Source organism: Ursus americanus, chromosome 2 (assembly GCF_024610735.1).
Source record: "Ursus americanus isolate L20-20 chromosome 2, mUrsAme1.1.p, whole genome shotgun sequence".
NCBI lineage: Eukaryota > Metazoa > Chordata > Mammalia > Carnivora > Ursidae > Ursus > Ursus americanus.
In genome coordinates this window covers 87778993-87794354 of record NC_142128.1, presented here as the reverse complement: position 1 = coordinate 87794354, position 15362 = coordinate 87778993, and the positions used below count along the sequence as shown (strand labels likewise).

The following is a 15362-nucleotide window of genomic DNA, read 5'->3' as shown; positions in this document are numbered from 1 at the left end:
TTGCATCCCTTCAGGGCCGTGGGAAACACGGGAGGGTTTCCATCAGGCGCACCCTGTCTCCTGAAAGGACGCTCTGAGTCCACTGTGTCTCGTTTCAGTTGCTTCTTAGTATAAACATGAAACAGAGGAGCCACCAGTGTAGAGATGAGCTGTGAAACATTGATGTTATGTTTCCAGAGTTTGCTTTTTACAAGCCAAGTTTAATTGGAGATAAAGCCTTGGTTTTTACGCAAAGATTGTTTTCAGGACAGAGGGAGTTCTGCCTGCCTCCAGCCAGGTCGGGAAGATGTCTGTGGCAAAGCTTGACCTCAGTATAGGTGTTGTGTGCCTGTTTTCTCTTAGGCTTTGTTAAAGTGCAGGTTTTGATTGAGTAGGTGTGAGGCCTGAGATTCTGAATTTCTTACAAGCTCCCAGAGGTTACCAATGTGGTAGCATGGAGCGGTCTTTGCTTGCTAAGGAATCATGGCGGGCTGTAGTTTTCACAAGAGCCTCTAGATGTCCCCATCGTCCATGAGATCTTGCTCTAGACTTCGACACAACTGCCTCCAAGACCTGAGAATGAACTGTTCGTTGAAGCCAGAGGCTTGTCTAAAAACTGGTGTTTGGATCCATTGTTTCTGTGTGGAACTGATGGGGGGGGGGGGGTTGGACAATGTTTACCTTTACTTTTAGGAAAAGATATCGTCTTGAAATCAAGATGTTGGTCCAGGAACTTTCCAGCTACCTACTTTATTTACCACTAAATGCTAAATTCAAATCAGAACACTGCAGAAATTAGCAGTTAGTCCTACATGAAAGTTAAAAGTAGAGACTTATTTTCACAGTCCTAACACTTGGGTTTTTAAAAGAAACTCTTAGTAATTTTATCACCATAAATTCACTGTAAACATCACTACTATAAATAAAATCATCCAAGTCTCCTGTGTAGACCACCCAGAACCTCATCAGGGTGGGGCATATATAATAATACAAGTCAACGTGGTACTGAATGAGCTCATGAACCCTCACAGCCCCGTCAAGTGACTGTTTTATTATGCCACTTTATATGTAGGAAATCAGGCGTAGGGCAAATAATACCCAAGGCCACACATAGAAAATGGTAGGGGCCATACTGGGTTGCCATTCACGCTCGTTCACTGAATGAGTTCATGTTTTCAATTTCCAAATAAGCACAAAGGTGTGTTTCTGGCTAACGTCGGTGCAAGTTCTCCTGAGCTTAACTGCACACGGAGCCGGGCTGGGGAACGATGCTCTGTGGGAGGCTTGGGTTCAATATTGCTATCACTCTGAGTGGCTAAGACATGCGCTATGCACGAGTCCTTTGCAGCCTAACTGCTGTATCCTAACAGGTGCTCAGCTGCCTTCCGTAGCTGTTTGAGAGGCAGGGCAGATGCGAGCTGTTGAGGAGGGAGCGGACGTGGCGCTGTGAGCTGAGACACTGGGACATCATGAGGTCTGGCCTCAGGATTCACCTGTCTGCAGAACCCAACCTCAAAGCCACGCAGCCTGTGCTATTAGTCAAGTCCGGAGATCTCCAGACAGCACTTTGTTTCAGGGACAAGAGGGCCCCGTTAGGCCACCGGCTTCAGTCACTCAGGTGATTTGGGAAAATGCATTAAGCTCTTCTGAAATCTGACAAGCGTGTGGCAGGCGCATGCTGTGGAGAAGGGGTCCCAGAGGAAAGGCGCCCTCAAGTCTTGCCAGTGGCGTCTGACGAGCGGCTCGATGTCACGAGCACTTGAAAGTTGCAAGCGTAGCCAAGAAAGCGCACACAGTATTCGCCCAACTACTTTCAGTGACGTTGGCCTGACCGGGAGTTTCCAGAAGCCAAGTAGCTCCGGCCTGGAGCCTCGGGCTTCCACGCGCTCGGGGCGCTCCCGGCCGCGGGCACCTGCTGCTGCGGCGGTTTCACTTCCCGCGGCAGAGCAGCCGGGCCGGTGTGGCTCCCCGCCCCCCAGGGCCTCTCTCCACCCAGCTGACCCTGCTCGGGCTCCCGGGGACACGCTGCGAGCCGGCCCGGGGCTGAGCTGCCGCCAGGGCAGAAACGGGCGTCCTTCCTGGTCGGCCTCGGACGCGCCCCGGGGCTGCCGAAGGGAGTCGCCGGGTGGCCGACGGTGCCCTTTCAGAGTCCTGACTGCCCCTCCTCGGCGACCGCAAGGTCCCCAGAACTGCGCGCGGCCGGAAGCGAGCCCCGGCGGTGGGCGGCGCCTGCGGGCGGCCTCGGGGTGCGCTCGGGCCGCGGGCCTGGGCCTCGGTTCCCGCGGCGCCGCCCATTCCCGGCCGGCCCGGCGCTCCCGGGAGCCATGCCCCGCCTGCGCCTGCTGCTGCCGCTGCTCCTGCTGCTGCTGCCGCGCCCGGGCGCGCCGGGACCCGGCGACGACGCGAGCCCGCCGGATGGGGCTCAGGAGCCGCTCCAGGGCCTGCGCGAGCAGCTGAGGGCGGCCGCTGCCCTCTCGCGACGGTACTGGGCGCTCCTGCGCTGCCGCGTGTGGCCCGAGGACTGCGAGCGCGCGGAGGAGGCCCGCGCCGGGCCGCGGGGTAAGAGCGGCCGCCCGGGCTCCGCCGGCCACGACTCCGGGGGGGTGGGGGGTGGACCGGGCGGGGACGTGCGCTGGCCGGGGACGCCGGGCGCCGCTGTCCGAGCCGTCGGGCCGCGACCACCAGGCAGGCGCCCTGGCTGCCCGCCCTACCGCCCCGCCCGGCCTCGGGGCCGCATCCCGGTCTGTATCCACAACAAGGCCATCTCCTTCCCCCGGATGCACCCGAATGGGCCCAGCTGCCCTGCCCTGGGCGCCCGTCCTTGGCCCCTCCAGACAGCTCACACTTCCTTGAGGCTCCCAGCCCACCTAGCATTATTCCAAGGAGCTGCCCTTTCCCGCCTTTTTCTGGGCTTTCAGCAAAGGCCCCGGCTGGACACGACCCCAGTACCTTCTCTCTTGTGCTGCTGACTGGTCCTGCACAGTGTTCTGGTTCCCAGTCTGTCACTTACAGAGCCTGCGGCCGGGTTGTCTGTCACATCACTGGCATGCACCAGATGCTCTCTGAGGCTCCTTGCAGTCTGTGTCGATAATTCTAGGTCCCTAATACTATTCTAATGGCAATCCTACAATGGTGCTGTAAACATCTTTCATTTAAATCAAAAGATTTCTAAATCCCAGTGTTTGGGCTTTGTTTTGTTGTGTTTTTGCTAATGCTGGGTATGTTCAAATTGACATCTGACAAAAGAATTGAGGAGCCCTTAGGGTTGGCTGTAATCACACCATTTTGGAATTCAAAGCAAGTAGGCAGAATGATGATCGCCCCCTGCTGTTGGTCTCCCTGCTAGACGGCAAGCTCCTTATGGGCAGCTCCGGGTTTCTTACACTTCGGCACCCTTGGCTTAAGGCATCTATGTTGAGCAAATGGAACCTTTGCTGGAGCTGTATCCATAACAAGGCCATCGACTTCCTCCAAACCGGGGGTGCCCCGTCCTGCTCATTCTCTGGCCTGCGCGAGGAAGGCCCGGGGAAGAGCAGTGAGGAGCCGCTCTGGAGGGAGGGCCGAGGACAGGAAGAACTGCTCTGCTTGGGTGCAGGGAGACAGTGTCTGGCTTCCCCGCGGCCCTGCCTCTGTCCCTGTCTCACAGCTCCCCCTTTTCCAGGCTGGAGCCTTGCCCTTTTGGGCCAGCAGTACCTGGACATCCTGACCTCGTGGTACTGCAGCTTCCAGGCCTGCTGCGACAGCGGGGACTGCAGGATCTCCAACAACTTCACAGGTGGCACTTGCATGGGCCTGAGGGGCTGGGGATCTGTGGGGACGAGATGCAATCCACGGGGAATGGCTAGGGTACAAGGCACCCATCGTTGTCCTGCCCACAGCTGACAGCTCACCTCCCTGTCTGCACACCCTGCAACCTCATGGCTGGAAGGAAGGGTGGCCTCGCAGACGACTCTGAGCACACTAGCTGCCCTCAATAAGTGTTTGCTGAATTGAATTTATTCATGTGAGGTTGTCTCCATAAGGCACTTAGGGGTTCCCGAAACCTCTGGGTGGGAGCAACCTCTTGGGCATGGGGGATGGGCTTCCTCCTCCAGACAGGACTCTGCCAACCATTCTTTTTTTTTTTTTTTTAATTATTTATTTATTTGAGAGAGAGAGAGAGAGAGCGCTTGTGCACGCATGCATGTACACGCAGGAGTGGGGGGAGGGGCAGAGGGAGAAGCAGATTACCTACTGAGCAGGGAGCCCCTAGGGGGCGCGATCCCAGGACCCTGAGATCATGACCGGAGCTGAAGGCAGCCACTTAACCGACTGGGCCACCCAGGCGCCCTCTGCCAACCATTCTGGGATGTCTTCAGGACTTTCAGAAAGGGTGACTCCCTTCTCTCCCTACATTCAATCTTGATTTCTCAAGCTCTTCGAACATAGCCTTGAATCCCTTTGGGCTGCAAGGTCTGCCCAGCGGCTTCTTATTCTGAGGCCAGGCAGCCTGGATAGGTGAACCCCCCTCCCCCCACACAGAGATGTTCAGACGGGTTCAGTCTCTAGGCCGTCGCTGAGCCTGGTGGGGACCGCACCTGTGCGACCTCACCATGGCTTCCTCCTTCCCACTCCTAGGCCTGGAATCTGACCTGAGTGTCCAGCTGCACGGCCAGCATCTGGCCCGGGAGCTGGTCCTGACAACAGTGAGGGGCTACTTAGAGCTGCCCCGGCCAGACAAGGCCCTGGCTCTGTCCTTCCACGGCTGGTCTGGCACAGGCAAGAACTTCGTGGCGCGCCTGCTGGCAGAGAACCTATACCGGGACGGGCTGAGGAGCGACTGCGTCAAGACGTTCATCGCCACCTTACACTTTCCTCACCTGAAGTATGTGGACCTGTACAAGGTGAGGCCGGGCGGGGCTGGAGGGCTCTGCCAGCAGGGTTTGGCCAAAAAGGCCCGGCCAACCTGAGCAGCAGGCTTCTAGAACACGACAGAAGCCCTGAAATCAGCCCTTCCCTGCAAGGAGGTGGCCTTGGAGAAGCCTGGATGTGGGGGTTGGTGGCCCTGGTGACAGACCCTGTAACCCACAGAAACAACCACTCCACAGAGATAAGGCCCTGAGCACGTGGAAGAAAGACTGATATTCAAGCACCATGTGTCTTGAGCTCTGTCTCCTCACACTGAACTTAAACAGAGAATTCACATGTTAGTTGTCTGTTCTCGAAGTAGTGGTAATTTTTGAGGAAATGTGGAACAGACAAAAGCAAACACTTTATCATGATCTCCACACGCAGATGCAAGCACAGTTCGCATTTTGGTGTACTTCCTTCAAGTTTTATGTCATTGTGATTAATATTGGACAGAAAGTTGCAGATTCTGCTTTTTTGGGAGGGAGAGGGAGAATCTTAAGTAGGCGCCACACCCAGCGTGGAGCCGGACTCGGGGGTCGATCTCACGACCTGAGCTGAAATCGAGCCAGATGCTTCACAGACTGAGCCACCCAGGTGCCCATATCCTGCTTTTTTTTTTTTTTTTTTAAAGAGGCTTAGCATATAAGATTTTCCATGTCTTCCCCAAAACGCCGGCAAGTAGGTGGACACTGTCCTTGCCGCTCTGCTCGTTCGGGTCTCTTCCACTCGGACTTGTAGTGTTTCAGACAGGCCGGATGCAGACGCCAGTGCGGCGTGACTACCGCTGTCTCTGGCTTCCGGTTCCAGTCGTCGCAGTGTGCTAACCGGGGAGGACAGGGTAGGGCCCCGAGGGCAGCGCTGGCTGCGGCAGCGGCAGAGGCCAGAGGCGGGGGGAGGGGTCCTAGGGCCGGCGGGTGGCTCGTCTGCCAGGGCTTCCCAGGAAGAACCGAGCGGCTTTGTGGCGGAACTGCTCTGGATCTCCGCTTCCCCACCGTGGAAACGGACCGGTGTGCGCGCTCTCTCACGCGCGCGCGCGCACACACACGCACACACACGTTTCGGTGATGGGGGCTGAGGTCAGAATCCAGGGAGGCTCGAGGTGGATGGAGTGGGAGCTCTGAGGACAGACCCACCTGGCGCGGGAGCTGGCCCTGCTCCCCTGGTGAAGCCTGCAGAGGGCTTTGGGCTCTCTGGCCGGGGCTGGGGTAGCCCAGCGGCCAGTCGGCTGAGTCCCAGCCAGGTCCCAGCCAGGCTTCTCCCCTGAGATGTCAGCCTCGCCTGGGTCCTAGTGAGCACCTGCTCCTGGGAGTTCAAGACGGGGGACTGGAGCCGCCCCTGGGCACGTGAATCTGCTGTGCCTGTCTCCCCGGAATTAGAGCCTGACTCCTACCCCCAGGGAGGGTGACTGGACATTTGCTGTGGGATGGGACCTCATCCTGGAGTGCAGGGAGCAGGGCGAAGGCTGGGGCCTGTTTCCAAGGCCAGGCCAGCCCTCTTCCTCCCCGCAAACCTCAGGGTGCGTGAGAATCACCTGGGAAGCTCATCAGAGGTGTAGGCCCGAGCCCCACCCCCAGAGTGTGGATTGGTAGTTCTAGGGTGCGACCTGGGGAGATCCACTGCAGGGGCCGAACCACAGCCCTCAGGGCTGGAGGAGGGGAATGGGCTTTCCCCTGGCCCCCAGCTCCCAGCAGCTCCCTGGATTCCGTGCAGGAGAAGCTAACGAGTCAGATCAAGGAGACACAGAAGCGCTGCCGCCAGACCCTGTTCATTTTCGATGAGGCTGAGAAGCTCCATCCGGGACTACTGGAGGCCCTCAGGCCACACCTGGAACGCCAGGCCCCCGAGAACCACAGGGTCGAGTCCCCGAAGACCATCTTTCTTTTTCTCAGGTGAGGTCTGTGCAGCAGTAGTCAGGAGGGCTGGGTGAGGGGAGGCAGGACACGTGGTGCCACATGGGCCAGGCTTGGGAGTCCGCTGACGGAGGGGGGCTTCCATGCTGTCCTGGGCTGCAGACCCTTCTCCCCAGGGGAGCCAGCGCACACTCCAGCTGAAAACCCAGAAGCCTAGCTGCTTGCGTGGTAGCAGCGGTGGGGAGCCTTTGTCTCCTGGGTCCTGCCCTGATCCTACCTCGAAGGCACTGGAAGGACTCGGACTCCCACCCCTCACCCCCCACGGCCCGCAAGGCCGCTTGAGGAGGAGCAGCTGTCCCTCATCTACCCTCCCCCCGCCCGGCCCCCTGTGGCTGTCTTAGGGTGGTGGAGCTCCCCTCAGACTCCCCAGAGTGCATAGGTTCCTCAGGGAGGGACCACTCACACGCCAGGAATCCCCTCTGAGAAGGGCATTTGGGGGAGTTGGGTCTTTTTTATTGACCTACGATTGACAGCATGAGTTTCAGGTGTGCAACATGATTCACTATTTGTATATACGTGTGTTGTGAAACGATTGCAGTAAGTCTGGTTAACACCCGTCATCATACAGAATTACGCAGCTTTTTTCAAGATCCACTTCAAAGGGCAGCTTTCAAATCTGCGACGCGGTGTTAGGAACCACGGTCGCCACGCTGTGCTCTGCGTCCCCAGACTTAGTACTTACTGCCACGGGCCTCGGGCAACCAGCCGTCTGTTCTTGGTGTCTGTGAACTTGGTTCGTTGTTGTTCTTGTCACTGTTTTAAGATTTCACACATGAGTGAGATCGTATGGAATTTGTCTTTCTCCGACTTATTTCATTTCACATGATGCCGTCAAGGTTGTTGTTGCAAATGGCAAGATTTCATTATGTTTTATGGAATTTTATGAGTAATACTCCATTGTGTGGGGGGGCCACATTTTCGTCATCCATCCGTCAGTGGGCACTTAGGTTGTTCCCATATTTTGGCTCGTATGAATGTTGCAGTGAACATGGGGGGATTTATATCTTTTTAAATATTTTCCTTATCTTTGGATAAATCCCAGAAGTGCAACTGCTAGATCACAGGGTGATTTTACCTTTAGCTTTCTGAGGAGCCTCCATAGTGTTTCCCACAGTGGCTGCACCAGTTACACGCCCCCCCCCCCCCTCAGTGCACAAGGGCGCCCTTTCCTCCACGTTCTAACACCTGTCATTTCCGGTCTTTTTGGTTGTAGCCATTCTCATAGGTGTGAGGTGCGATCTCATTTGGTTTTGATGATCAGTCGTGTTCAGCACCTTTTCATGGCCACCACCTGTTGGCCGTCTGTATGACTCCTTTGGAAAAATGTCTATTCCGATCCTCTACCCATTTTTAATCAGATTATTTTTTGCTATGGAGTTGTATGAGCTCTTTATATTTTGGGGATATTAACCCTTATCAGATATATGATTTGCAAATATTTTCTCCCATTCAGTAGGTTGCCTTTTCATTTTGTTGATTTCCTTTGCTGTGCAGAACTTTTTAGCTTGTTGTGGTCCTCCTCGCTTATTTTTGCTTTTGGTGTCAAATCCAAAAAATCTCTGACCGATGTCAGAGAGCTTACTCCCTGTTTTCTTCTAAGTGTTTTATGGTTTCAGGTCTCACATTTAAGTCAATCCATTTTGAGTTAATTCTTGTGTACGTTGTAAGATGGCGGTTCAGTTTCATTCTTTTGTATGTAGCTGTTCAGTTTTCCCAACACCATTTATTGAAGAGACTGTCCCTTCCCCATTGTGTATTCTTGGCTTCTTTGTCATAAATTAATTGACCATTTTGCACATGGGTTTACTTCTGGGCTATTTTGTTCCACTGAGCTGTGTGTCTGTTTTTATGCCGGTACCATACTGTGTTGATCATTGTGGCTTTGTAATATTGTTTGGACTATAACTCACATACTGTGAGTCCCTTCTTAAAAGGGCATTAAGTTTTCAAAGCAGCACATTTGTTGAAAATTAAGTACAAACTATCTTGAAAATTCCCAGGGTAGAACCAGTTGGAGGATGGTGTCCCACTAAGTCCAACGTGGCTGGTTCTTTCTCCAGCCTTGGAAGGTTTCTTCTCTGATCACAAGAGGAAGTCACTGGCTCAAAATTCAGGGTATGATGAGTTGAATGAAAAGCTCATGCTTTCACACCTGTGCTGAGATCTGCACCGTGACCATGCAGGACTCAACCCTTAACCATTATACACCTTGTCTGTTTGCCTGTATGCTCTGGAAATGGCTTTGTAAAAAGTGAATTGAGAAATCAGTTTATCCAGTCCTTTCTTTTTGTGGTGGCTACAACTGGGAAAGTCCTGTCCAAGGTCTGTTAGAAGTCAGGTTTGGGTTCCTGTCGGCCCAGCCTGAAATGCTTCACAAGCTGCGGCTTACACTCAGAGAATGGAAGAATAACCCGGTGCTCCCTTCCCGCCACCCCCCCCCCACCTTCGGTAGGCCTACATGTGCTGGTGAGGGGCGTTCCTCCGGTTTTGCCTGCACCCTGTGAAGGTGGAGAAGCAGGGAGTCTCGATTTTCATCCAGCTTGGAACGTGTCGGGCAGCAAGGTGTGGAGGCGGATCTTGTGTCCACAAGCCAAGACGGCACCAGTTGAAACTTGTCCAGCTGGGATTTCAGTGTGGTGATGGCAAGCCCTTCCTGGTCTATGATTAAGGCTTTCGGGACACGACAGTGCACTGTGGAGGGGTGTGGCGTGGGGGGGGGGCAGCTCTCAAGGGAATTTTATTTTTTTTTAAAATACATCCTTTATTTGAGAAAAAGAGCGAGAGAGAGCACGAGTGGTGGGCGGGGGAAGGGGGGACAGAGGAAGAAGCAGGCTCAAGCCAGACGCCGGCTCCTGGACCATGACCTGAACAGATGCGTAACCGACTGACCCACCGTGTGCCCTCCAAGGTGATTTTAAAAGAAAAGCAGAGAGAGAAGCTGACCTTTCCCTGACTTAAGTCATGGAGCCAGGGCGCTGCCTTTCCCACTCAGTTCTCAGCTTGGAACACCCTCACCCCTGCCCCTGTCAGCATTTCCTAATGCGACCCAGGTGACCTTGCGGTCTCTAGGTAAACATTTGCCTTTGTAGTATTTTGGTCATTGACCTGCGGACAGTGCCCCAGTCCCCTCTAGCCCTGCCCTTTCCCCCAGTGACCTGGCCTCTGTGCACTGAGGCCAGGCGGTCACCAGGGAATGGACCTGAGGCTGGGGTGGCGGCCGGGCCTTGGGGGAGAGCCACCAGGGGGGAAAGCTGCCCTGTGGAGCCCACACCTGCTGGGGATGGAGAGGCCGAGCGAGCCCTCCGTGAGAAGCCCCCTGTGGAGGACGCACGCCTGGGACATGGCTGCGAGGATGTGATCTCCAGGTCCAGTGGCTCCGGGGCAGGCCTGGGTCTGGCCTAGGAGATCCAGTGGGGTTTGACAGGCCTGGGAGCCCACCACCCGGAGCCCTCAGGCCGGCCGGGCTGATTGTGCCACTCGGCGCCATCCCCGCCCCTGCCCCCGACATCCAGAAAGCAGCACTTTTAAACCCTGAGGCTTTCCAGGTACAGATCTTCCTCAGTTTGCAGTGGATTATGTCCCAATAAGCTCATCGTAAGTTGCAAATATATTTCACACACCTAACCTACCAAACACTGTATTTAAATGCTCTCACAACACACGCATTAGCCTGCAGTTGGGCAAAATCGTCCAACACAAAGGCCGTCTTGTAACAGAGTGCTGTCTCACGTAATTGGCTGACTGCCGTGCTGACAGAACAGCGTGGTTGTGCGGGTGCAGATGGCTGTGACGGTGTCACTTGTCAACTCCTGTGATCACATGGCCACTGCCCAGCATCACGAGTCAGGATCAGACCATGTGCAACCCGAGCCCGGGAAAGATCAAAATTCAAAGTGAGATTTCTTCTGAATGCTTACTGCTCTTGTACCCTTGTCAAGTAGAAAAATTGTAAGTCAGGGACTGTCTGTACTCTAGCGATGGGTCGGGGAAGGCCATATTTGGAGTCTCTGGATTTGATGTCTACAGTGGCCTCACCCCTGTGCTGGGGCCTCTTGTGTTTGAAAGAAAAGCACAGCTGATTCGAACTGTTGGTGAGAAAAGTCATATTCGTTAAAGGCCCAACAGTTTAATCCTGAAAAAACGAAACCTGCGGCTTGCAGGTGCTAGGGGGCGCTGCAGTCCCGCCCCGTGGTGGCGGCCAGAGGGCAGAAGGGAGCAACGGACAAGTGGAGCAGGGTGTCCTGGGCACCAGGCTCAAGGGCCGCCTCTGACGTGGAGAACTTTCACCCGTCTCTACCATTCTAGAGAACGCTCCTGGAATGGGCGCGGAACTCTGGCGAGCAGAGCTCTTGTCCTCTTCTCAGAGAAACAGTAAAGTGAAAGGATGATGGATGTCTATTCTCTTTAGGCTATTATTGTCAGGGAAAGAAGAGAAAGGACTTTGAACAATTAAAAGAACAATAAGAATGTAAATTGTTCATGGAATCGAAGGCCTTGTAGGAATGTGTATTTGTTGACTGTTGAATCTAAGGTGACCTAACGAGCCAATCTGAAATTGGTCCAATTCTCTCGTTTTACAATGAGCACACTGAGGCTCTCAGATTAATAACTGAGTATATATCTCTTTAAGAAAGACTTAGCAATTAAGTTTGGGGTTTAAGAGTTCTGGCCTTTGAAGTCCCCTTCCTTTGGGGTCTTAGGGCTAAGGACTGGGAAGAGGACATGTCCTGTCCCAGAGCCAGGGGATGGGCTGGGCTCCCGAGGGGCCTTCAGACCCCTCGGCAGGCGGCGACCTGGATGGAGATGGAGAACGGAGGTGCTCCAGGAAGGCCCCAGCTCTCTGAAGGAGCCGTCCTGGTGCCAGAGCGGCTGTGCTGAAGGGCTGGGCAGGTAAATAAAGAAGGGGCCCAGGGTCTGTCTTGGTGAGGGAGATGAAAGCTGCGCATAACAAAGAGGAAGACGACATGGGCTATGGGACAAAACAAGAGACACTGAGAAAAGAGATGGAAACAGTGTAGACCAGTGTGCAGACAGGTCGATTTGTTAATGTTTATTGAGCACTGAGCTCGCAGTCCATGCTCCTGGGGCATGCCTGCCCGCCAGCCCCCCGTCCTGTGTGTCCACCTGCCCTTGCCTCCCACGAGGAATGCAGGATGGGGCAATCCCTTAGCAGGGGACAGCCCTGACAGAATCGTGGTCACTTGTGGCGGGTACAGATGACCTGCCTGGCAGGCCTTCGTGAGCAGCGGGGTGTGAGGCAGCGGCCCCCCTCCGTGCAGGGGGCACAGGAAGTCTGGCTGGGTAGCTGAACTTGAACAGGGGGTGGGGACTACCCTTGTCCCTGCCCGGCTCTCCAGCTGGGACTCAGGACGCCTGGGAAAATCTGGCTGTGAGGGGCGCACTGGCTCCCACGGGAAGGAGCCATTGGGTCACTTGGCAGTCCTGGCTCACCCAGCGGCAGAGGCAGGCAGGGAGGGAACCGCTCCGCTCCTGCGTGTCCCGGAGCCTCGCACGGAGCCTGGCACACAGGACACACTCAAACGCTAAACAAGCAGGCAAACGGGTTAACATACCCGAGTGTCAGAGAGCTAGCCGGAGCTCCGGGAGGAGAGAGGGGAGCTACTCCTCCACTGCGGGCCTAAGCACAGCTTGGTTTAAGGAGCCGGCGGGGGCCTGGGAAGCGGCAGGCCGAGCAAAGGGAAATACGCATCGGGAGAGAAGTATGCACCCGGCTGGAGGGTGGGGGGCACGGAGAAGTGCTGCCGGCCCCAGGTCGACACCTCCTCCCATCTTCCCCGGTGCTGGCTCTCTTTTCAAGTTTTATTTATTTAAAATGTCACCACTATACCCAACGTGGGGCTTGAACTCATGCCCCAGAGAGTATGTCGCGTGCGCCTCCAACTGAGCCAGCCGGGCGTCCCTGATTTCTTCTCTCCTTACCCCCTATCTCCCTCATCTCTCTAACCCAGTCCTCTCTCTCTTGTGCTCTGCACCCATCATTCCAGTTGCCTAGTGCTATCACAACCCCTAGAGATCACGGGCAGGTGTCACACTGTGTGTCCAAGCTTTTGTCACCACCCTTCTACATTCACATCACTCGTCGGTGGCTGGGGGACAGCAGGCAGCTCCCAACAAATACTTGTGTGTTTTGATGACTTCCTTTCCCTCACTTCTCACATCCGTCAGTCACAGGCGCCTGGGAGTTGGGCCTCCTAAACTAATGCTTCAATTCTTCCACCTCTAAATGTGGACTGTTGCAAAAAGCTCCCTGACCTGCTTTCTGTAACCATCCCATACCTCTTCAATCCAACCTCTGTGGCCCTAGAATGATCTTAGGAGGTAAAGCAAATCAGGTCACCCCACCACCCTACACTCCCACGTTCAAACCCCCTTCAATGGTTGTCTTAGGCCCATAATGCTGACTTCTGGATGTGTGGCCTCCCCCTGCCTTCCTGCCTCTGCTGCTCCCGGCCCTGAACCCCACAAGCCCTCTGGTCATCTGTGCCGGGACACACACGCTTCCCCGTCTGGCGATCACTGCGCGGTCTGCTTACGCTCAGAAGCCTCATCCTCCTTCTTAAGTCTTCACCCTGGGCCTCAGGTGCTCCTACCCTGGCCCCTGCCACGAAGTCCTGGAATCACAAGCCTCTCCTTCCCCACAGGGGAAAGCGCCACATCATACCATCGCTGTGCGCCCTGCACCTTGCACAGCCTGTGTGTGTGTGTGTGTGTGTGTGTGTGTGTGAAAGAGAGAGAATGAGAAAAGGGAGCGAGACAGGGAAGACAGTGTCTTCTGTGCAGACTTTGGGTGGTGACAACATCTGGAAGAGGCGAGGCCCCTCGACCTCCATTCTTCCAGTCACCCATGCAGTGGCCTCAGCGGTCAGTATAGCGAAATAGAAAAAGAGTGAGACGTTCACAAGCTGTTGTCTCTTTCAGTAACCTTGGCGGCAACACCATCAATGAAGCTGTCCTGAGACTGCTTCAGGCCGGAGGCGCCCGGGAAGAAATCAGGCTGGAGCAGCTGGTGTCCCGGCTCCGTGCCGAGATCGCGGAGTCCGCGGGTAAGTGGCTCCCAGCCCCTGGGGATGGCTATGGGGGGTGGTGCGTCTGGGCTGGAATGGGAGCTTCTGAGGTGGACAAGGCACAGAGATACACTGTATCGTCACCTCCTTGTCAACTCCACGTAGACACAAGAGAAGGTCCAAGAAAGCTGAACTTCCTTTCGGGAAATGCTTTGAGTAGTTGCCCCAGCCCTGGAAAGCCAGGCAGCGGACCGTGAGCGGGAGCGGCTGTGAGCTCGGTGTCTGCGACTCCTGCTTCCTGCTGAGAAACGGAACTGTAAACTGGCAGGCAGGGGCCCGCTTCACACAGCGCACGTTCGCAGCTGGCCGGGCCCGCTTCCTTCTAAGCAGCTGCGGCGCTGTAGTTCTCGACACAGGCTTTAGGGTCAGGGACACCTTAAAACTCCAGTTGGGGTCAGCCCCAGGGTGGGCACCATGTAACTCTGGTCTTGATTTCAGACACCGCCTTTGGCCACAGCTGCCTTGTCAAGGAAAACCTGATTGACTTCCTCATCCCCTTCCTGCCACTGGAGTACCGCCACGTGAGGCTGTGTGCGCGCGACGCCTTCCTGAGCCGGGGGCTCCCGTACACAGAAGAGGCGCTGGACCAAATAGCCAAGATGATGGTGTATATCCCCAAGGAGGAGCAACTCTTCTCTTCTCAGGGCTGCAAGTCTGTTTCCCAGAGAATTAACTATTTCCTGCCTTGAGGCTAGAGGAAGACTTCGAGAAGCCGCCTACCTTCCACCGACAGCACCCTGGGGCCGGTCAGGGCACTGTCTGGGACTACAAGGGCGGGAGGGGCAGGCTGGCCTCCAGCCGTCACTCACACACAAAAGGTGTGTAAAAAAAGGCCTTAAATCAGCAACCAAGCCAACGCTTTACATCACTTGGTGCCTTAAAGAGCCATAACCCAAAATGGGGGCCAGTGGTTGGAGAAAGCCACATGCCAGAGGAGTCCCAGGGCCCCACTAACGTCTCCACTCTGGCCTGCAGCGGCCTGGCCTGGGCTGGGAGGCTGGAGGCCACAGGCTCGCCGCTGACAGGGAAGGGAAAATGCCGCTCTGCTCACCAGTGGCCGGGCCACGCCTCAGGTCTGCAGGCCAGGGGCTTAGCTTTCACGTTGTTCCCAAAGGGAAGCCGAGCAGCTTCTGTCTGTGAGCAGACCAGCAAAGCGCCTCGGGCTGAAGGAAAAAATACACAGAGGAAGAATTTATATAAGAATCATGTCAGTGGAGGTTAAGACTTGTTCTCTTAGATTTAAAAGAAAAATTTAAGTGAGGGACTTTGACATGGGTGTGTCATGGGTAAAGATTAAAAGTTTGTATTTTTCTAAAACCCTCGGCCTGCTTCCTTCCTGAGACCTAGGACCATGCTCGCTCCCAACACCGCACTGCCGGGGGCGGTGCTGGCACGGGCCGGATGGCTCTGCGCGGCCGCGGGGCTCTGACCGCAGTGTCTTTACGGAGGTGCCTCTCACAGCACAGTGCTCTTGGACAGGAAAACGTCACTCCTGGGC

At 55.4% G+C, this 15362-nt stretch overlaps 1 protein-coding gene across 1 annotated transcript; it reads left to right on the top strand.

Moving 5' to 3' along the window:
- The first annotated feature begins 1361 nt into the window (after positions 1 to 1361).
- On the top strand, positions 1362 to 15181 carry TOR3A (torsin family 3 member A). The gene is made up of 6 exons (XM_045811402.2): positions 1362 to 2538; positions 3641 to 3754; positions 4597 to 4862; positions 6580 to 6758; positions 13719 to 13843; positions 14303 to 15181. The coding sequence occupies exons 1-6, from the start codon at positions 2304 to 2306 to the stop codon at positions 14551 to 14553; spliced, it is 1170 nt and encodes a 389-aa protein (XP_045667358.1). The 5' UTR covers positions 1362 to 2303; the 3' UTR covers positions 14554 to 15181.
- The last annotated feature ends 181 nt before the right edge of the window (positions 15182 to 15362 follow it).